Genomic DNA, 25091 nt, shown 5'->3' on the forward strand with positions numbered 1-25091 from the left:
CAAAACTGACTGGAATTGTTTATTTTAAATATATATACATATATATACTGAGAGGAAATAAAAGGATTTAAATCTTCATTTTTTATTAATTTTAATTTAATTATAATACACAAATTTTTGTTGTATTTAAAGTGTTTTTAAGGCTAAAAACGTTTATATTAATAAAATATAAGAGCATATCCATGTATAAAATGTAAGAACAAGTATAATTTGAGTTTATTTTCTATAAGAATTGAGTTTTGTAGAGACTGTTTAGCCCCTAAGTTAATCCTTGGCTATTTCACTGTAAACATATACAATGTAAACTTTAATGTGTATGAGATATAATTTAATTTTAATAAATTTCATCCTGATTTTTCGTGTTTTAAGTGTATAAATACATTCAGGAAATCCAGCTGTAAATTATGTATGAACATCAATCATTTATATAAACAAGTAGAATTATCATTAAGCAACAAAATGACATTTTCGGTAGCATTTTGCCCTTAATTCTTAACGAGTTATTTCCTTATATAAACGTTAATCCTACCTTGTTTTCTATATCCTTGATGTTGTAGTTAATTGTTTTATTGTTATATATATATATATATGTCTTAAATAAAGAATAAATTATAAATAAACAATACATTTTTATATATAAAACAGTAAATGAATTCTAAAATTTATAGTGTATTTAATTAAATTTGCTAAATGAGATGATGATAGCTTTTCATTTTATATCCCATTAACGTTTATGTTTAGGCGATAATATTTGATTAAACATGATAAATAATGTAATTAACACATGACATAAAAACATAATTAATATTAAAGTTTTTAAGTGTTATAAAATGTCTCATGATTTTATTATTTAATCATTTAATTATAACAAAGATATAAATTCAAAAAGACGTTTTTCCTTAATTTTAAAAACTTAATAAAACCTGATTTAATTTGTTAATTTATATACTTTTTGAATAAATTTATATATTAATTATACTCATACAAAATAAACTTAAAATATACAACAGTAATATCAAAATAATAATAATTACTAATTTATCAAATTTAATTTTATAATTTATAAAATAAAATAACAAGTTTAAGATATAAATTTTATTATTCGTTAACTTAATTTATTATTATAGAATATTCATTTTAATTTTTTAAAACTGATTTTATTAATATAACTAATAATAAAAACAAAATGAAATAATTATAAAATTAAATAAAATTTTTACTTTTTAATTAATTTATATAAATAGAAATCAATTTCTAATAGAGCTTTTCAAGTAGATAAAATATAATTTTAAAAAAGCAAATAATAAACTCGCTACAATAATAAAAAAGTTAGGATAAAATATTAGCAAATATATTATTAATTACACTAGTAGCATATTTATAAATTAGATTATGATAAATTAATTTTTAAGTTATAAAATATTCATTTTATTTTTAAAAAAATAATTAAAACTAGTTCTGTATAGCGAGACTCTTAATCAAAAAATAAATAAATTCGTGGCTTTTTACAATATGTCAGATTTATATCAAATTTTACGATCGTCAATCATACGAGCTGCAATTCACGAAATAGCATGTCAAGTGCAGGCATCGCACTCTAAACCCATTTTTTTCCCCCTTATCCCCGCTCTCAGCTTCTTTTCTATCATCTTTACGTTTGTTTTATTGGAAGCAAGACCACGTGGCCATCACTTAATAGCCAGTTCGACATACGGTGCAGTCATCCTGTCTCATTCGCTTCGGCGCACAACTAGCCTACCTACTGTACAAGTCAGTTTGATCCTTCACAGCACTTAGTCCACTACACAAACTGTAAATAATCTTAAAAATTATATAAAGAAATCGCTTGGAAAATGTATTATTAATGCGTAGTTTTTCATCGACAGAAGTACGAGAATGAACTTATACGACTACATTCTGTTTATAACTGCTATAGCTGTTGTTACAGTCGCGGGACAGTCACACGCATCTAAATTAATCTACCAAAAATCGAAAGTTTCTTCGACTCCTCGTTATATGGTTCAGTTATATGAGAAGTATAAGAGTGGTAGAATTGATTCCATTCATGAAAATAGTTCTATAGTTCGAAGTATTTTACCCATGAAAGGTAAGTTTCAAATGTTTTAAATAAGTCCAATTGTGTTGAAATATTTAATTTCTTTATATTTAAACTTTATTTTATACTTTTTTCCTTTATAATTAAATTAGAATTAATGTTAATTGTACTTATCTTTAACGAAAGAATGTGGCGTGTCACTTAGTTTATGTCCGAATTCCCTTAATGAGTTATTCAAATTAGTGCAGATTCTGTGTTTATTTCGTATAAAGTAACTTAAACTTTTCTAGTTAAATAACTTTTAAATTGTAATTTAACATAATTTTAATAAAACTAATAGGATTATTTAATTTAATATACTATAAATATAGAATATTTTATCATAAAATCCCAATTATTTTAAAGTAATTTCAATTAGGCAAATGATAAAGTGGAGAAACTTGTATATAATAATAGGTTCGAATTGATTGTTCATCTTATGTCAAATTTAATATTGTGTAATGAAAACAATAAGCAGACAATGCATAACGAATGCGTTGAAGCAATGACATATTTATTTATTTATTATCTGTCGATAATACCTCCCAAATGAATTGGAATCGCACAATAATTGCAATTGTTTCAAAATTTTTAACTTATTTACTTCTAATAGTAGAGTTGGCGTGACAGAATTTATTTTAAATTGTCTTCGTAATGACGGGAAAGGAATTTTATAAGGCACGATATTGGCTATCGAGCAATTGTGCCATGAGGTTAGATAGTTCAATACTGGGATTATTAGCTGCAATAAGATTCCGTGACATCTAAGTATACACTTAATTTATCAGGAATGCCAAAACGATCCTTCATCCCTTCAATATAACAATAAATATATAATAATAAAATCAATAATAGACATCAATGAGATTTAATACAAAGTAAAGAAGAAAGTTTTTATTTCTTTTCTTATATTATGTTGTAAATAAGGTTTTAAACTTTTTCTACTTTTAAACCAACAACTAAGATAATTAACCTTTTTTTTAAAATTTTTAATAGAAGGAATAATGTCTACAGAATTGGTTTTTCTTTGTTTTAAGGTGGTGAGTAAGGTTTGTGAATTTATTTTTCCACTTTTAAAATTGTGAATAAGATTTTTTGTGCTAAGAAAATGCATATAATAGAGAACGACAAGCAATCAAGATTTTTAAATTTATCTTTCATATTTTTAAAGTCAAAATAAAGATTTTTTTATACAAATTTTTCTTCATAAATATACAAATAGAGTTTGAATTGTCATTTTTAATACCAGAAAATCAAGTTTAAATACTGATATTGCTTCATAAAATACACAAAATAAGATCTGTAAATACAATTACTGACTTTTAATACTAGAAAATCAGATTTTTAAAATTTATTTTCTGAATTTAAAGAGAGAAATTAAGTTAAACAAATAATATAATCAAGTTTTAAAATAGTAAGTATTGACACTTGTAAAAATAATTAAACAAACACAAAATAAATAAAATATAATCATCTGACACCATACTATTTATAAAGAACAGATGTGTATTATCATTATATTTAGTCCAGACGTGTAATATAAACCATTTAGAAACTTCAGAAAATTCATAAAATATATAAGAAACAATAGAAAACAGTTTAGTCGAAGAGTAACGTACAGACATATACACAGACTCTTTTGTCCACTTGTTTTGCTTAGAACGGTTCTCCTTGTAATTGCTGTTTATGTTTTAATTACAAGTCTCGTGGTGAGTGTATAGGGCATGTTTACTTTATAAAAAAGAAGAGGAAAATTTTTGATTTTGTAAACATAATAAACTCACATGTACAATAAATTACGTAATATATTTATAATAATCAATTATTATATTATGTAAAGAACTTGAAGTTCTTCCTTTAAGTATAATTCATCATTAGATTAAGTAAAGACTTATATGAACGTAATTAAAATCTTTAATTAGTTTACTAATAACGAATAACTAATTGAGTGTAACCTAAATTAAGGTTACATTCAATTAGTTGTTTATTGTGAGTAAAATGTTTATTCGTTGCTTCTCTATCTTATCTTTGTTGTTTCAGATTACCATTTTTTACAAATAAAATTCAACATTCTTTCCGGATGACTTAGTAAAAGGTCAATGCTTTTGTTGTATACAAACGGGCTTTATAAGAACATAAATTCTTTAAAAATTCGATAAAAAGTGATATAAAATTGTATAAAATATGCAAAATTTTGTAAATTACACACTGGAAATTAAACTGGTTTATAAGACAAATTAAGAATTATAAATTAAAGTTTAAACTTGCACATGAGAAAACTTCAAAAATACAAAAGGGAATTTACTAAAATCGCTTTAATTCTGTTCGATTTTAAGTAGAACAGACAAAAATGTAATATTAATTAATTCTATTTTAAAATTACACACTGATTGATTATGTACGTAATCCTTAATTTTTCTTATTCGACAAGAAACATCAATCACCCACTTGATAACATTTGTTGAACAGGTTCGTGGTTCCTACCTACGCAAAGTTTTGTTACAGATCATCAATTAGAAACAAATAAGAATTCCGAATTTATATTTAACGAATGAACATTCTGCATAATTAATTCAATAAATAATTAAATATATTCGATTTATTACATCGTTAATTCACGAATTGAATGAATTATTAAAATGCGATTAAATCGTTCAATATGCTAATTTAATCATTCAATATGTGTAAGAGGTAGCTTAATTTTTGATTTTCTTACTTACATTGATACATAATTAATTATTCAGCAATGAAAATACAATCTTTTGCAACTTAATGATAGAATTTCTCACTGTAGAACAATGGCAATTAAGTTCTTTCTCAGCAATTAAGTGTTATACTTTAAAAATTCTTCAATAAATTAATTTTTTTCTATGCATTTTATAATTATAATTAAATCGTTAAATGTCGTTAAATCTAGTTTAATTATTTTTAATACATTTTTTACTTCAAATTTATGCTTTAAAGTATAATGTAATCCATTATCAGCATAATTCTATTGATGATTCCAGTTCATGTTTAGTGCTTTTTTCAGTATGATGATTTTTATCTCATTTTTTTTCCTGATGTCGCAATATGTGATTATTGTGCAAACTATTGATTAATCCAATCAGTGGATGTGTATAGAATTTACATTATCACGCGCCATTTTTATTTTTTTAAAAATATATACAGTAAAGGAATTTTTAGGAATAAATTAAATCCGGTGGAAAATTTATGAATGTGAACTTATTAAAAATCAAAATTTTTCCTGTAAAAATGTAAAAATTAATGAAAAATTTCAGATAATTGTGTAAAAAGTAAAAGGTGAGGAATATGCAGAGAAATATTTAGACGTTTTTTAAATAATTTAAATTTTTTAAGTGGAATGAACAAGCAGCTTTGTACAAAGGGAAATGTAAAGAAAGTTTTGCAAAGAAATGAAATAAAATAGAATAAAACGTACAAAACAGGAAGAGAAAAGTTTGCAAAATAAAGTAGTAAACGTACAGAATAGTTTTTGTAAAATATTAAACTTAGTGAACAAGCAGGAAAATTTTTGGAAAAAAGAAAAAAGTGAACTTGAAAAGCAAGCTTTAAAATTTTTTGTTAAAAATTAAGTATGATAAACAAGCAGGGAAAAATTTTAGAAAAAAAAATTAAATTTACCTGCTTGCTCACTAAATTAGAAAAAAATGAACTTGAAGAGCATGAATTGATTTTTTTTGTAAAAAAAATTAAGCGATAAGTAAACAGTATAGAATGTTTAAATAAAAATTAGTCTCGATAAACAAGCACGAAAGTATTTCGCCAAAAAAAGGAAAAAATTCTTGAAATTTTATAGAAAGTGAAACTTAATAAACAAGTATAAAATCATTAATATAACAAAATGAAAACTTAATAAAGCAGATAAATTTTTAAATGAATGTCAAACATGATGAACAAGAAGCAAAACTTTTTAATTTACTTGAAAAATTAAATAAATTTAAAGCGAAAGCATTGAATTTTCTTGTCAAAAATTAAGTGAAAAAAGCAGAAACGTTTGTAAAAAGGAATATGTATACATTTACACATTATAACAACGACATAAACACGGTATTCAGCTTAAAAACTTCAATATAACACATCAAAACAATTATAATAGTTATTTAAAGATAATCTTTTGTTGATGCAACATATCAATCAAAGGCACGTCACAAGGCTACCAGTATAGTTACACCGAACACTTCAAGATAATCAAAACACCCAGAACTCTAACATAAACATTTAACATTTCTAGAATTGACCACCCAGATCACTCTTAATACGAGTGTACTTCTGTACATAACAATAGAGAAATTCTGTACTTTACATCCTTTTTTTTAACACAGTTTGACATCTTTACATGGGGCCAGAAAGGGTATAGACAGAAGATTTGCCGGTTTTGACTGAAGTACCCGAAGAATACAGTATATGGAGGAAAGAACGGTGTCAAATATCTTTTCTGTGATACAACTGGTTTTGCTGCGAACAATTCAAGCAGATAAAATATCTCGTTTTGTTGCTGGTAGCTATCCAAAAAAGCGATAGAATAGATATTAATCCGGATGTGATCGTAAAGATAATCTATTCTTCCATTTTTCATTGTCAAATTCTATAGTTTATATTGCATTATTAGACTTTATTTTAATGTTTAAAAATGTATTCACCTCGAGTTGTTGCAATACCTTCATGCTTTTATTGAATTCTTTTGTCAGAATTTTTCAATTAAATGCCATTTTTTAATGCCGTTTTCTGCCAGATAAGATATACTTTTTATTATTTATTTGTATGGAATTTAATTTTTTTTAAGATAAAATACTTTTAAAAGAAAAACAGGATATTTGAGTAAGTTGCCATAAATTCATTCGAGATAATGCTTAAATAATGTATATTTTATCATCGTAATTGCACTCAAAAGTTTCTAAATTTTATTGTAGAAAATGATTACTTGTTATTTATTTCATTTAAAAATTAAAATTGTTATATATATTTCAAGATAATGCTTTTATTCATTTTTTATTTTATTATTTTTTCAGCAAAATTGTTGAAAAAATGTAAAATTTCTGTTTATAATATCGAAATAATTAATGAAATATTATTTTTACACTCTAATTTAAAATACTAGGCGGTTCAAACGTCAGTTAACTATTACAAAGATTAAATTATAATTAATTAATTATATTATTTACTATGTTTATCCCGATTTAGCTGATAAACACATCGTTTTGAATTCAGTTTTTAATCCATACGTGAAATTTAAAACACGATTAACTGAATTCTAGTTCATGTTGTGTATTTTTCATGTTTTTAAAATATTTCCACGGTTTAATTTCATAAATAAAAATGTTTTGGAACTTTAATCATTATTCAAAATTTTTAAAAGGAAAGTTTAATTAATGAAACGTAACAAACAACCTAAACATTTTTTTAAAAGAAAAAATAAAAATTAATCTGAAAATTCCTTAATTTAAAACGTTGAAGATTCCTGAACGAAGTTTGAAAGTATTAAAATAATTTAAATAAAATTTTTTCTAATTGAAACCTTCGTTAAAATTCACTGTATAACAATTAAAAGAAAAGAATGTCTTCATCCAAATTAACCCGAACGAACGACGTGATGTATCCAAATTATTATAAAGTCTTGTTTATGTTATGGAAAACGTAACAGCAAAAACAACCCCTCCTAAAAAAAAGAAATTAATGTTTTGCAGATAATTATATTTTCATAAGTCTGATCATGATCGGATCATTAGTAAGTTTGATTTTTGTAATTATTTCTTCTACGTGTCACACAATGGAATTTATGAAAAGATGTTTGGAATCGCATCAAATGATTAAGACAGTCACGACTCGTTTACAAGCTGGATTCTTATGGCTGGAGGCAGCATTTCTTAAGAATTGATGCCAAATTATGGAGAAGAAAAAAGTGAAGTTGTAATAATAGAAACACCTATCCAACTAATAAACTGATAAAAATGAATATATAAAAAATAATATCTCTACTCGCATCTGCTTAATGATAACATTTTATTTGTTTTGATGTGATCTTAAGTATATTATTATCATAGCAACGAGTTTAAGACTAAAAGTTTAAAGCTGTTTAAGAATTTCACATATATTAAACACTTTTAATTGTTTTTCATTGAAAAATTTATATAAAAAAACCTCCCATCCTTATCTAAAATGTTAATTATTTTACAACGTTCTATTAAAAAATACTTTTCTAGGTATAATTATTCTGTTTAGAAAAAGAAAAATTAATCTATTCGTAGGTATTTACGATGTAGATTGCTATAAATGTGCAATAAATTAGCATGCAATCGTTTAAAGTACTTAAATTTATACATAAATATGTAACGGTTTTATGTTTAAATTTTCTTATTTGTTAAATTTTTAGTGAAGTTTTTTGGAATTTTTTTCGAGAAATTTTTCGTCTTAGACAACATTTATCTCTGAAATACGATCTTCTTTATATAAACAATCAGACATGATATTGTTGCAAATCAAATTTAGTAGTTTGTTTTTATAATATATCAAGGTCTCTGCTTCACTGTAAGGTTATCTCTTAAGTTCTAAAAAGAAAAACAAGATGTCTTTTGAAAGATTACTGATGCTTTCTTGTTGTACAAAATTAAACTTCCTGCTTATTTTAAAGATACTTTCAACATTAGAATTCAGAATATGATACTACTTTTTTAAGTGTGTTTTTATCTTGGTCTATTAAACTTCTCATCAATTTCCATTCTTCCAAAGCATTTACTGTTCTTCTGCTTCTCTTCCTACACCTTCTCTTTCTTCTTCTTTTATTTTATCATAAATTTATATCAATGTAATCAGTTTTTTTATTCAACGTCGGTTATTCATAAGTAATTATTTTTACATTAATTCTTAAATTAGCTTTGTCATTATTGTTAGACGGATCGAACTTATGCATGATTCGTGAGTAAAAAATAATTACATATGTTGGATTACAACAGCTGTGATTGCTTATTAATTACATGCATTGAAACTTTAAGACAGCTTGTTACTTAAGGATTGTCTTTATTGTCGAGTTAAATCTTTTTTTTAAAAAAAAGGAAAGGGGGAGAAAATCTTAAACTTCTCTACATTTTGTCCTCAGCTGAAAGTCACGCAATTATAAAATGAGTCAGCTTAGATTTAGTTTTTCCTTAACTTTATAGAAAATTGTTAAATGTTAATAACGATATTTTGATTTAATTTTATAAACATTTACAACATTTGTTTTTACTAATATTCCTACTTTTAATGTACTTTTACTTTTTATATTTACCATTAATTTAATTCGATGCTATACAAATTGTTCTCCTTCATTCCTACATAAATTTATTGCTAAAAGTAAGAAAATTAAGTTTAAAATATAAAATTTTAAATTTCTAAACATGAAGAATAAAAAAATTACAGCAACTTCGAGATACACTTAATGTAAATTACATTTTTATTAATTGAATTTATAAGAAGTGTCTTTTAAATTTATCAAATTGCAAAGCGAATCGAGTGATAATTTAAAGTGATCCTACTTAAATACACTTGACATAAATGACATAACTTGTTATGAAGTATTAAGAATGCCAAAGTCACTGTGTTTTTTTAAACGTGGCAAAACAATAGAATTTTAACAAGTGGATAATGATTCGGTCAATGTCCAAGTGGAAAACTGGATGAGGTCACCACTTAACTAAACACAAAATTTTTCTAAAGACAATTCACTTCTTTGTATATATACACTAATCTATTGGCAGATGTATCTTTGCTAAGTTCTTTGCATTGAGGTAATGAGGTAGGCATGTCTATGTTTGGCTTCAGGCGATTAAATTTTCACTCCTATTGTTTCAGCTTAAAGACAAAACTTCAAAATAACTAACTACAATGTCTGTGTTTTCTACGAAATGAGGCACCTACAAATTTTATGTTATCTTTTCATATTTTAAGTTTATCTGAGAGAAACCGTACATTTTTAAAGCTTTTAAGCAGCGACATACACATATATCTTCCTTTCTCACGTTTATTTCTTGTTGGAAATTTAATGAATTGCTTCTAAAGCTGTTTGGTATGTTTTATCTTCGAATTGATTTATCGTGAAGGTTATAACAATGATCTAATTCATTTATTTCATACTCCATTCTTCTGTCAAACTTATATTAATGTTTTTGATTTGATCTATCTCACAAAAACTTCGATATAAATTATCAAAGTTTTAATGCTTTAAACAATATAAATTAAACTGAATTTAACATTAAACGGTAATTTATTAAACTATTTTAGTATACTTATAGCATACTAATAAGTATATTTTAAATATTTATATTTGCATTATGAACTTTTGATATTAGAAGTTAGCACTTTTTTCATTAAGTTATAAGTCACTTTTACATTATATATTATAGTTATGCAGAAATTTATAGACTTCTACATAATTAGAACATATATTTAACAGCTTTAAACTTAAATAAATAAATTATTACTTCAGAAATTTACTTTTATTGTGTTTATTTATCATCCGCATCATCTTATTTGTCCAATAAATTAGCTTAATATAAATAAAATTTTCAAACAAATTATTTTAAATATAAATATAAAATAAATTTTTTAGTTTACATTCACGCTGAATATGAAGATAAAAGCAAACGTTCTCTTGTAATATAGGGCAAACGGTGATTAATTACAAAGATTTGTTGAGTTGGGATTTCAATAAATTGTTCGGTTAAATGGGCAAAAGATTTGTTACTGATTCTTTGTAATTAACTCTGTTATTGCCAAGGCGGGTCCATTGGCAAAGAGTCGTCATCTGAGGCGAATATCCCGAGGAAATCATTATTAAGGGGTTTGATGTTCATATTAAATACATGCTGTCATTGTTCTAATTTAATTTCTATGGTCGAAGAATGCGTTAGTTAACAGCTTTTTTTCCAATTTAATATTAAAAATTTCTATAGTGAAATGGATCTATTAGGTAAATTTTTCTTTAATTTTAAGAGTAATAAAGCAAATTTTTATTGATTTAAATATTAAAATAAATAATGTAATTTGTAATTAAAATGTAATGTTTGTATAATAATTAATTTGATTCAATTGTTTAATATAAAATTATTATATAAACAAAAATCTAGAAGTTTTAAAGGTTTATAAATTTATTTTTATTATATGGAAATATTTATTTTTTCTTTGAAATGAAGGAATATTTTGTAAAGAATTATATATCAATGATGAATAATTTAGTGCATTGCAAAATCATTTATTTCTGTACATAAATCACACAGACTTCTTTCATGATTGAAAATAATCATGGATGCTTTCAAGCAGAACATTAGCTTCTGTTTAATTCAAGATTGTGTCACGTCTTTTCGACTCCACTAAGTTGTTTATAAAAGTATCTAATTTTAGTTTTAGAAAGATATTAAATTTCAAATTGATATAAATATAATTTACTTAAATTTAAAAAAAAACAATTAAAATTAAAATTTTATACATTTTTTCAATAAAATTGTAATTATGTAGAATTGGACATAGTAGGGATAAGTCTACCTACAGCTCTGGGGCACCCGCGATCGAATCTGGGCGAGTAACTCCAGGAATTTTTCATGGGTGGTCTGGACAGAATATATGGAACCCCCATAGTGGGCCTGACTGACTCCACGATGGGCATAATTAAAAAGGCCCTCTTATTGCCTTCGTATAATTGTATATTAAAAACTTAAAAACATTATAGAAAATAAAAATTATATTAGATTATAAACTTTATTTTATAACATTTATAAGAAAATTCTAATAAGAATTTTCTTATAAATGTTATAAAATAAAGTAAAGTAAATCAAGTAAACAATTTTAATTTTATGTAACAAAATTAATAATTTAATTTAAACTATTAAAAATTATAAATTATAAAAATTAATAATATTTTATTTAAAATAATTTATAGTATAATAGTATTTTTTAAGTATAATTTTGAATTTATAAAATATTTTTATGAGATTTTTATTAATTTTAATTTAAATAATTAATGTAAAGTTTTACAACACATACAGTACTTTATATTTTAAAAAAATTATTTAAATTTATAAAATAATATTTTATATAAATTATTTTTTTTATAAAATCCTTAAAATAACATTAATATATTCTTTTAAACATTGACTATAATTATAAAACACAATAAAATTTTATCCATAAGTTGAATTATTAATTATTAAAAAAGTTATCTAAATATTTGTTTAATTAAAATTAAATTTTACAATTACATTTAACGAAGGTCACTTTAATTATATATAACATTTAAAATAATTCAATTAATTAACTAAATTATATAATTAAGATTTAAAATTATAGAATTATCAAATAAAATTAATAATTATTTTAACATAATTATTAAACTGGATTTAAAGAATATTTTAATATCTCAGTTTATGTTATATTATCGTTAATGAGTAATTTTAATTAATTTAATTATATTATAAAATTATAATCAATGTTTAAAGTAGCGTTATATGTTGAATTTAATTAAATCCAGCTGACATAGTCTTTATTACTGTTTAGTCATCGATACAATATTAATATTCTTCATTGTAACAAACATGTTTGTGGCTTGAGTATTTTTTTTTTTTTTTTTTTATTTTTAAACACGAAAAGAAACTTTAATTAGATGTAAAACATCTGTTCAATTGAGTACTTTTTTAAAATTCTTTATGAAAAGTTAACGTTACAGGAGTTAGAAAAAAAGAAAATTGATCTTACAACATGGACTTAAAATATAAAGAAACAAGAAAGAACACCTGTTCCATTGCTAAATCGTTGTAGTCAATGAATCAATTTTTATATCGTCTATATAAAAAGTCATTTTGCATTGTAGAGTAATACACACTAAACATGTGCTTCAATAAATAAATATATATATACAGTTTGGCCCAAAGCATAGTATGCTCATTCTTAAGACAAGGTTGATTGCACCTTGGGGGTCATTTGTTATTTATTACGAACGGACTTAAATAAGAAAATTTCGATCTTTGAGATAAGTAGGTTACTATCAAAAGCTCTGATACTAAATTATATGAATAAGATAAAGGTAGAAAATAAGTTATACTTCTTTTTTGTGATTTGGTTGACATTCTTACTCTAATGAAGCTACTGTAATTAAGCTTATTTGATCACTTTAGAAGTAGGTTTTAAATCGGAATCTCCCTTAAAAACGACAAAAAATGTAATTTCGGATAATTAACTGTTGTTGTTGTCGTTCGATAATTGAAGCTTTAATAAACTAATTGATAATTAAATTTATATATAAAAAGTCTCCTTAATGAATTTAAAAAAAAACGTTTAACTTGTTTAAGACTGTTTAATTAGAGAGAGATGAAGTGAATTTTAATGGTTTATAAATGTCTAAATGTATAATTTTTTTCCTTTAATTTGTAATAAATTTTTGAAGTTATAACATACGTTTTCTGAATTTTTATACTTAATTTGTTGTTTTTCCTTTAGGTAAATTGGAAGATGTGGAAATGTTAGTGTATAATCTTACAGGTGTACCATCTTCCGAAGTTATTATTAGAGCTGAATTGCATGCTTTTATTCGAAGAAGAAAATCGAGAGAACATGTTTATCGTTTTAAATTATGGGACCTAATCCAAACTTCCTTGCCATCCGTAGAACAAAGAGAAATTAAAGAAAATGATGTTGGATGGAGTGTTTACGAAGTTACCAAAGTAATTCTTAATTGTAGGACTCCAAATACTGATAGTCAACATTTACTTGGCATTTCTATAGAAGCAAGCAGCGATAGAAGAAAGTTTCGATCCATTCCTATGAAGAGATTGGTCAGTTTCCATTCTCAACCGTTTTTGCTCTTGTTTTCTTATGAGAAAACAGCTACAAATTTCTCAAATTCTGATATTGTACAAGATCGTTTAAATGAGCTGCTTACAAAAACAATTGATGAAAACAAACGAAGAAAGAGGTCTATCCATGATAACGAACTTCCTGAATATCCACTTTATAAAATACATGGTTTGCAATTAGTTTCGTCTTCTGGAAGTTATGGTAAAGATTCTGTTCATCGTTCTAGGTTATTGCCTCGTCCTCAGCATTTGAACAATCGAAAATCACGTGGAAAGAAAAGAGAACGAAAAAGAAAGCATCGAAAGTTACCAATTCCATGGAAAAAATCGGATAACATTTATCAGAATGAGGCAACTATTGCAGATGATGATATTAAAAATGTAATGATGTGTCAGAAGAAAAAACTTATAGTAGACTTTGCGGCACTTGGATGGACAAACTGGATCATTTCACCTGCTACATTTGAAGCTAATTATTGTGCTGGACAATGCCTTTTTCCATTACCAAAAGTAAGTTCTATTTTAATTTAAGAAATATACTAAACTATAATAAATTTCGAAGTAAAGTTTCAAAAACATTTATAAATATTTTAAAATAAATAATAAAATTTAAACCATCATTTTTTCATTTAATGTAAATTGGTATAACTTTCAAAATATTACCTTTGTAAATATATCCAATCAAAGAAATTAAAACAGGAAGAAAGAGGAAGTTTGTTTTCAGATGGAACCGAAACCAGGTGTTTTTAATTTGTCAAAGATAGAATAAATATAATTAAGAAATTTCCAAAAGATGCATTCTCATCGTAAGCTAATACAAACTTTTTCTCCTCTTGATTTGTTTATTCAAACAGGTACGTGTTTGGTATGTAAGAAGTTCATTCATTGAATATTATTTGCTTATTAGCAAGAATAATTATCTGTTATTACATGAATACACTCGCCTTTTGTTTTCAATAAACTTAATAAATTATTTCATTTAGCTAGAACTGAAAACGAACTTAGAAATCTTTAATGAACAATTTTCATGCCACATTGTGAACTCATTGCAAAGTTCTTGCAAAGATAACTCCGGCATCATAAATTTTTGAAAAAAGTCCTTTAAATGAAGTCATGTAACTGTTGCATTCTTTAAAGTATTCATGAATACTTGCACAAAGTAAACAAAAAAGAATGTCTAAAACAATCTTATCAATGTTAATGAATTATTTCATCAAGGTCTCTTCAAATAAAGGATACCTTGTTTTAATGAAAATTAAAATATGAAAGAAATGTTACGGTTTGCTTTCAAATTAAGGTTAAACTAAACAATAGAAATGTTTATATATTGTATATTAATTTAAGAATATCGTTTTTTATAAAGATAATCGTAGAATGAATACTAGGCGAAAAAATAAGAAGCCAATATTGGGCATTATAGAGATTATGGCTTCCAATGTTTTATATGATAAATGGGCTTTATCTTGTACCATTTGCCTCATATGATGAATTCTTTACAGAAAAGAAAAATTTTACAAGTGACCAAATCTTATAATATATAGAAAATGATGCGGAGCCGAATTACAACAACTGAACCATCTTTTAAAGTATTCTTTTAAAATATTATAAAACCTTAAGCATTATGACTGAGATCGTTAGTGGTGATAATGATTAAATTAATTATTAATTTATAGGAAGAAAAAATAATTAAATAGAGTAGAACTTGAGGGAATGTGGGGACCCAGAACTAATATTATAATCCATTCTATTATTTCATTAGATAATATATTAGAGCATTTTTGTTATTATTAAATATAATAAACTAGAAAAATGTATTTATAAGAAATACATATAAAATCGCATCCAAAATTTCAAAATAATTTTATAAGTAATTATTACAATAATTTTTTGAATAAATATACTCTATTACCGACTCTACAGTGAAGAAGTTTTATTAATATAAGTTATGTTTTTATTTAGTATAAATTTAGTATTTAGTTAGCTTTTTAATATTCTTGATAATGTATATTATTTACTATCTATAAAGTCAAAATTAGTTTAAAATTTATTATAATATTAAAATTATCAATAGGAAAGCTTTTCATATAAATTAATGTGTTATTGTTTAACAAATTTTTTTATTTTATCGTAATTGAAACAATTAGAATGTCTTTTATTACTTGTAAACATACATAAAATTTTTTATCGGAAGTATAAAAATTTCTCAAGTAAACTGATGCCTGAAAATTAATTGTAATGGGTAATTTATCCCTTACCATTTTTCTTTATATGGAGTTTATATTTTCTGAAAGTTCTGTTTTATAACTTTCACGGGATGAATATATATATTTAAGGGATTCAAATACACGTATATTTAATCTATCCAAGAACTTTTTAAACTATATATTATCATTTATTTTAAAAATATGGTATAATATAGATAAACACAGAATAAAACTTATTCTGTGTTCATCTATAAATATTGTAGATAGGCCCAGAGGTAAGGGGATCAGGCTCCGGAGAAAGGGAAATCGCAAATTTAGTCAATTACAAAATTATATATATATATATACGAAAATGATATTATTTCCTTTTAGTAAACAATGAAAATTCTATTTTTTTTTATTTCATTCTAATATTTTCAGAGGTTTATTATAATCATTATATTTATTCTAATATTTTCCATAAGACTCTGGGGGAAGTGGGGATTCTCGCATTTTTGACATTCACGAGTTTAATTTTATTTCTCTCCGACCGAACTAACTCTATATATTTCATATTATCACAACACTAATATTTATAGAATGATGATTAAGTCTTTAAATATTAGATATTGCCATTTAACGCTTGAAGAGTTAAGTAATTAGCAAATTTTCTAAGCTGAATTTCAGAAAACTGATTTTATTTTGAATCTAAGAAACGAGGAATTTTCTTAGAATCAATTAAGAGAATTCAATAATCTTTTTTTTTCGTTAGTTATTGTCCTATAGATTACATATACAATGTACATCCGCTCGATAATTAAACTTATCACTTTCTACTCGACGTCTTATTTAATGGTACTGTATCTTAATGGGATTTCGGTGTAAGGATTATTTCATCTTATATCTGATAAGTTATAAAATAATGGAATTAAGTCAGATTACTATATTGATTTATGTAATATTGTTTAATATAATTTATAGATTTCTTTTATAAAATTTTATAAGAAATCAAAAGAGACGAGAATGATTTTAAGGGTCATTATACAAGAAACTCAGGTTCAAGATTAAATTCATTTGATCACTATTAAAAATGATATTTTTAAACCAGTTTGAAGCTCTAATTAAAGTAAAAATTTTGGCAATTTCTTACAAAAAATTATTATAAGAATAAATATCAAAATTAAGAAAAACTTTATAATATTTTATTTAAATTATTTAAGAAACGTAACAAAATTTAAAACGTATTTCTTTATAAAATTTATGAAATTGTAAACAAGAAGATGTAACGTAATCAGTTGGAAGTAGAGAGGCAAGAGACGAAAGGATAATATAAAATTTCCTTCAAGGTTTTTATAATAATGAAATTGTTTTGTTTACATATTGAAAATGGCTTACTTTAAAATATTTTGAAATTTATATCGTGGAAAAAAAAATCAAAATAAAATAAAGTAAGATAAAATCGAAAATCAATTTAATTCGAGCAAAAATATCAAAGTTACATTTAGCAAAGTATAGAACAAGACATTAAATTCTTTTCCAATGCGGAAATGAAACATCGAGCTCCTTTCTACCTAAATGTCTTTAGAAAAAATTACAGGTAAAAAATATTTATTTAAAAGAAAAAAAAGACTATTTTTTTACAATTTTTTTATAATACAAAAAAATTACATTTTTTTGTATTATAATTTAAAATTTTAACATTACTTATGAGTATTTTTTCTTGATAAAGATACATATATATGATCTACGTTATTCTCATATATAAAACACGTTGAAAGAAACGGAAATGCCTAGAGCATTATAGAAATTAATTTTTACTTTCCTTCGACTATAATTAGGATCACTAATAACTCTTCCTTAAATTAGATTTTAAACAAAAAAAGAAAAAAAAATCTGATTAATAAACCCATCTATATATACAATACATATAAAAGATAGTCTTAATATATGAATTATTAACATTATAATGCTGAATTATTGTTCAAAAATATGATCGATCGTTCTAAAAATCGTGGAATTTAAATGATTACGCTTAAATATTAATGAATTATTTTTTTTCTTACTAAAATTTTTGATATTTTTCACTTAAAGTAAATCGTAATTTCGTGTAAAATTCTTCTTTCGTTTTTACTGATTAATCCTCGAAGATTGCGTGTTACTTTTTTATCTTTATACACTCAGAGATGTCATCGTTAAATTTTTGTAGCCAAGGTAATTAATTTTCGATTTTTTTTTTTTTTGCCTTTTATTTTCTACACTATGAACACGCATGCGTATAAGATCCTTGCCCAGGTGTGGTGATATAAAAAGGAACCTGCATAGTAAATTGGATCGTTGAGAAATGTTTAATGACCTTTTCTCTACTAAATCTGAGATCGTCGACTAGAAAGGAACGTGCAAAAATTTTATTTCCTGTAATTTAATTATATAACGTTAATCACACATTAAAACTTATTTTCCTTTATGTTTTAAGTTGAGATTGTCACAGTTTTATCGTTACAATATTGAATTTCTCATTATTTACTTTCACGTTTCTCACGAATAAAATTAGCATATTTAACACGTTAAATAACCTTTACATCTTTAATTTTCATTTATAAGAAACAAATTAACCAATTATAGAAGCCGTGTTACTGTTTTTCACATCATTAAAAGTTCATAACTTAAAAATATTTTCACGTTTAGTAATTTATAGCGCTAGTATTTAACACTCATTAATTAAAAAATTAGCTTTAAAAATGTATATATTTTTTTTATTTAATATATAAAGATAGATTAAAGTAGTAAATGTGGGTTAAACTATAGGTTTTTAATATAAATCTATAGATAATTATTGAATAAATCTCTATCAATCTTCCATTGAAAAGTAAGTCGGTAATTTTCAGAAATTAAATTAATATTCATAACTATTATGTTGTATTACACGTGGCATGAATAACTATCAAAAATATGCCTAAATTAATACAGAAAGTGTTGACAACAGCTAGCAGAGAGACACAAAAACTTATATATTTTCTTTTTTTTCTAACGTTCTACTCCATCTATCATATCTAGTCAACCCGATCTTTATCTCACACATCAACTTCCACACGATATCACCATTTTTAAAAATTAACCTTATCTATGCATCGATAATACAAAACACATCATTTGCTTAGAAAATAACTATTTCTTACTAAATTTTCCACCTGCTCTAAACGATAATCTGTTCTTTTCTTCAACCTTCATGTCAGATGGTGCCAAAGGGAAAAACATCAGGTGTTTAGCCTGAGGTTTATTCAAATATGGACATTCGTGAGATATATATTGTTAGGAATTTCTAACCATCGAGTATATAATATGTCGAGTTTCTAGTTTAAGAGGCAAGCAGAATCGACGATAGGCACTACAACTTATCGTGACAGGTGTGCCAAGTGAACAGGTGCGCTCATATTCCCTACAATTGAATTATGAATATAATATATACGAGATTCCATTCATAATTTATGGCTTATTCTATTTTATTTTTAGTATATTTTATGTTTTTTTTTCTTTTTTAAACTAAAATATTATCGTAATTATAGTTTCAGGTGATTAAAAATTTTTGTTCGAAATAAAGGTGCATAATTAAAATAATTTATGTATGATCTAAACATAATTAAAATATCAAAAATTAAATGCATAAATATGTAAGAAAGGTCTTTGAACTGATCTTTAAACTATAAATTTTTGTTTTAAGTATGAAGATAAATGTATTTTTATTAAATTAATTATGAATTTATCATAATAATTAAAATTATATAATTAAATTTAATGAAATTATAATAAAATATGCATTAATTAATACTTATATTAATTATTATTTTAATAATTATATAAAAGTTTATTGCAAATTTTTATTAGATATTTTTATAATAAAATATTTACAAAGTTATTTATAAATTATTATAAGAGAAATGAAAAAATAAGTAATGTAATTTTTATATAATTTAAAATCTATAAAAAATGTTACAAATTAAATGTTCTTAAAGTATATTTATTTATTTATATATTTATAAATTCGTTTAAATTTTTTATATAAAAAGTCTATTTAAAAAGTTTTTACGTTAATAAATATTTAATAATATATTTTAAATACAAACTTTTCATGTATTTTAATATAAATAATTTACATTATTTATAACATAAATGTAAAATTTATATAATAATGTAAATTATAATACTTATATATAGCTAAATTATGTATTAATTCATTTTAAATAAATATTATTTGTTTACTTATTTAAAAAATTTCTCAAATAGAAACAGACAAAAAAAAACATTCTCCTTTTTTATAGGTAAAAAGAAATGCTTAATTTATTAAATTCAAAAAATAAATAAATAAAATCTTAATGTATTTTAAGTTTATAAAAATATTTAATATAAAATTAAATTTTGCTATTATAAAAAGTTGTTTTTCTAAATTAAATTATACGTTTTAAATTCATAAATTTTTAAGAATAAAATAAAATTAAAATGTTCCCTGTGGTAATTTTTAATTATATTTTTATACTACTGAGTAATTAATTTTTTGGGAGAAAAAATTATTTTCTTTATGAGGTATTCAGAGGCATTTTTATGCCTTTATGATATATCGCGCCATCTGTTCGTAACATTTATAACTAAATTAGGTTCAAATTTATGTCTAACCATTTTAACTTTTCCATTATAAGACTATATTAAAAGTTATAGCTTATAAATTTATTAGCAATCAAAAACTAAAATGATTACTCTATTATAAATCATTATAATTTAATAATAATGTTTATCTTGGCTAAATTAAGATAAATTCTAATGTCTTATTACGTATTTCATTTAATATTTGATGTTGTGAATAAACAATGACGCATTCTGTAACTCTATTCTCTTATTAATTGCATATTAAAATTATTAAAAAATAAAATTTTGTTTTAAAATTAATTTAATTAAATAAACATATTGTAATAAAAATGTTTAAAATAATATTTTTTTAAGAATAAAAACTGTATTTAATCTTTACTTTTAACTTGAAGAAAATTGTTTATCAATTATATAAACAAATATTTTAATAAATAAAAATTAATATAGTAATATCAGTTCGATCTATATTTACTCATTATCAAGAATTTACTATATTGATTTTATATATTATTTAATTAATGAGTATATTATATGAAAATGTTTTAATACATTAACAAGGTTTAAAACTTTTAAAATAAATTTAAGATGTTTTAAAGTAAATAAAGTTATTAAAATTTCAATTATTAATTATGTAATTGAATCTATATAGCTTAATATCAAAGCATTTACATATAATTTAATCTGATTGATGTTTAGTTTTAAGGTATTTACCTCCAATTGAATCTGGCATGCCTTTAATTTAATGCTTAGTCCTATATACAATTAAACATGATTTACCTTTAAGATATTTACATAGAATTGAATCTGATATGCTTTTAATTTCAGGCATTTCTATGAACTGAATCTGAATTAACTTTAATTTATGATTATACATTTAAATATGATTCACTTTTAATTTAACGTATTTAAATACAATTGAATCGGCTTAATATAAGATACTTATATTCAATTGAACTTGATATACCTTTAATTTAAAATATTTACATTCTGTTGAACCTGGCATACTTTTTAATTTAAGTATTCACATTTTAATGAACCTGATACACCCTTTAGCTTATACTTTATATTTAAGAAGTTCAAATAAAACTGAACACGACACATTTAACTTATGATATTTATATACAAATTTAAAGTAATTTAAGGTATTTGCACATAAATAAATTTTATGTATCTTTAATTTAATATTTACATACAATTAAATCTGATTTAACTTTAATTTAAGCTGTGTTAGATTCAATTGTAAAATCTGCAATCTTACTGATGAGTATTTACTTTTCTAAATCAATTGAAATCTTGCTAAGTAGCAAATTTGCTTGATGATGGGGTGACATCATCATTTATCACTTTTACAATTTATTCTCGCATATTGGACCCAAGGCAATGATCGATAAAATATGTCTCAAGCTAGAGTCAAACGATAATAAAATAAGTGACTATTAATTTTTTTAAAAATTTAATAAAAAATTTAATGATTTTATAAATAAAAATTGATGTTAATAAAGTAAAAATAGAATAGATTGCATATATTTTTTAATTGAAATTAATTACGAGTAATTTTTTATAGCGTAATTGATGCGTGTTTTTCATTAATATATAGGTCATATAATTAATAAAACATGCATAGTAATTGGTTAATATTTATAAATAAGAAATGCCTTAATTGTTTAATGTTACGTATACATTATAACTAACCATGTGTAAAAATTATCGATTGGTTTACAGATATTTTGCATTTGTGTAATTGATTAATGTAAGCCAATATAACTAATCATACATGAAAGGTATTGATTAATACATGTGACTAATTGTGTATGCTAATCATCGGTTAATATGTGATAAATCATATGTAAATTATTGGTTCAAGATGAATAATGCATGTTGCATTTTATTCAATTGTTTTATAGATTAGCATATGTTGAAATCTCAGTAAATGACCTAACGTAACGTCTTCTTAACTGTAACTTCCCAACATGTAGAACGTGAACTATAGAAGTTAAAAAGAGTATTTAGTAGGAAATTCTTTGTTTTAAGTGTTTTTCATTTTAAAAATATTGGAAATGTTATAAAACTGTATAAATTATAATGTTATTATATATTACATTTAAATCAAAGTTGTTTTTATTTCCAAAATTTTGTATTATATTATAAGATGATATAATGTTTTAATTATGATAACAATATCAATTGATTAATTATTTTATTAAAAACAGAATCTTTTCCCATCAAATCATGCAACCATCCAGAGTTTGGTTCACTCATTGAGCTTGGATCCAAATGTTCCCCCGCCGTGCTGTGTTCCTGATATGACATCATCAGTGACTCTTTTATATTATGATGAGGACACAAATGTTGTTTTGAAGCGTTATCCACGCATGACGGTCGATAGTTGCGCTTGCCGCTGAATCACAGTCTAAATATGTACTAGAATTCTCAAGTATTTGACAATTTCCCCATGTTTACATTCCAATTTATGATTACTTGGAATGTATGTAATTGTAGCATTTTTCTAAAAAAAAAATTCTCCGTAAAGATTGATAAAAATAAAAATATACTTTATATAATGATATTCATATGTAAAATTTATTAAAGAACGTTTTTCAAGAAGTAGCAATTACCACAAGGTGATAGAATGTACTTAGAATCTTATATTATTATATGCAATGATCCTTTTTAATATAGCCTATAGATTAAAAAGGAATAATGCACTTGTCAATATAATAATAAAATAAAATAAAATATTAAATCAAAGAAAAATTTACATTATTAATATTTATAAATACAAATATAAATTCTGTGTATTTGTATAATTTTGCTATATTTTATTAGATTATTTGTATAACAAATTTGTAGCATAGTTTAGCATTGTAAATTGTAACAAATTTGTAGCATTGTTATACAAATTGTAACAAAATTATGCTACAATTTGTATAACAAACCGTAGCATAATTTTGCTCAGAGGGTACCAAAGATTTTTTCAGAATTTTAGAATAATGAAATGTACTGGTGAGTAGAATAATGAAATGTACTGGTGAGATTTTTTCTAAATAAAGATTTAGGTAGTTTTTTTTAAAAGAAAACTATCAGCTTTAAAGAATTATGTATATGTTATTATTTTTTAAATAAAATATCTCTTTAATAAAAAAAAAACGTATTGATTATTTTATTTTGTAAAATTAACAATCGATAAATCTTGTTTAAAACATCATCAGAAAATCTTTAAAAATCTACTTTTTTTTTTTATTTTTAACAAATCTAATTTTAAAAGGACTGAAATTCATCATTTCTTTGTCATTTTCTGAAAAAGAATGCTAATTTGTTGCGTTAAATTCTTAATAAAATAAAATGTATGTAAATATTAATATTTTACTTAAATAAGAAAATCCTTAAAATTTATTTTTATAAAAAAATAAATATTCTGTTTTTATTCTAAAAGAGCAATTCAATGATAGAAGAAATGTAAAAAAGTAAAATTTATTTTATTATTTTTCGTAAGATTAACTCTTCATAACGTAGAATGTGTTATTTATTTAATAAATATGTAGATTTAACGAATAATATAGAATTTTATATTTAGAAAATTTAATATTATGTAAGCAAACACATTACTTAAATTACTATTATGTAAATATTTTAAGTAAATGTCCTCGAATTTCGTAAGTAAACATATATATATATTTATTTATTTATTGTAAAGTGCATAGTTAAACGTCAATAAATAAGTATTATCAACTAGTAGATCGCGAACTACAAGTTAGGCAACATTACGGTTTTCTACTGTAAAAGCGTGTCTTAAAAACTGTCGGAATATTGAAGAAAATAAGAATTATTTTATAAATAGGTCGTAGGTGGACTGATAAAAAGTAAAAATGGTATAAGTTTAACTTAGCTGCCGTGAACATTGAGTTATGAACTGTTTTCTGTTCTTTTTTCTGAATAAAAACATTTATTTAAATATAATACAGGCATATTTTTTGTTCAATGTAACACTTAATCTGAAGCCTTAAGAGATTCCTGTGAAATTTATAGCCTTCCTAATAATAAAGGTTTCTCAGCTTTGCTCTAGATCCACAAGAATTCAGAAAAATCTATTTTATGAATAAAAATTTATTTAAAAAGAAAAGAAATAAAAAAAAATTAGAAGAAATTTCGCCAAATTTATGATAAATTTAGAATGAAACCAGATTAAAATACAATACAAGATTTTAACAAAAATTGGTTGCATGAATGATGCTTTAAGAAATTAAGTGTCTGCGTTTAGTTTTCAATCTGATAGTCGTTTAAACAAAAATGTATTCAATCAATTTTCGTTAAAATCTTGTAACATTTTTTACT

At 23.5% G+C, this 25091-nt stretch overlaps 1 protein-coding gene across 2 annotated transcripts; it reads left to right on the forward strand.

Annotated features, from left to right (window-relative positions):
• Positions 1 to 1686: 1686 nt before the first annotated feature.
• Positions 1687 to 23906, forward strand: LOC136973460 (bone morphogenetic protein 3-like). 2 transcript variants are annotated; one of them, XM_067268193.1, is made up of 4 exons: positions 1687 to 1812; positions 1887 to 2107; positions 13583 to 14448; positions 22970 to 23906. In XM_067268193.1, the coding sequence occupies exons 2-4, from the start codon at positions 1897 to 1899 to the stop codon at positions 23159 to 23161; spliced, it is 1269 nt and encodes a 422-aa protein (XP_067124294.1). In that variant the 5' UTR covers positions 1687 to 1812; positions 1887 to 1896; the 3' UTR covers positions 23162 to 23906. The 2 variants fall into 2 exon arrangements, with proteins under 2 accessions (XP_067124294.1, XP_067124293.1); XM_067268192.1 differs by having other exon boundaries at positions 1692 to 2107.
• Positions 23907 to 25091: the final 1185 nt, after the last annotated feature.

Source organism: Centruroides vittatus, unplaced genomic scaffold, assembly GCF_030686945.1.
Source record: "Centruroides vittatus isolate TY-2023 unplaced genomic scaffold, ASM3068694v2 contig_3175, whole genome shotgun sequence".
NCBI classification, from domain to species: Eukaryota; Metazoa; Arthropoda; class Arachnida; order Scorpiones; family Buthidae; genus Centruroides; species Centruroides vittatus.

Excerpts from the sequence above, each read along its gene's own strand:
- LOC136973460 (XM_067268193.1), top strand. The coding sequence starts at position 1,897 with ATGAACTTATACGACTACATTCTGTTTATAACTGCTATAGCTGTTGTT. Across the intron at positions 2,108-13,582 it reads AAGTATTTTACCCATGAAAG|GTAAATTGGAAGATGTGGAA; the intron begins GTAAGTTTCAAA and ends TTTTTCCTTTAG. Across the intron at positions 14,449-22,969 it reads GCCTTTTTCCATTACCAAAA|AATCTTTTCCCATCAAATCA; the intron begins GTAAGTTCTATT and ends TATTAAAAACAG.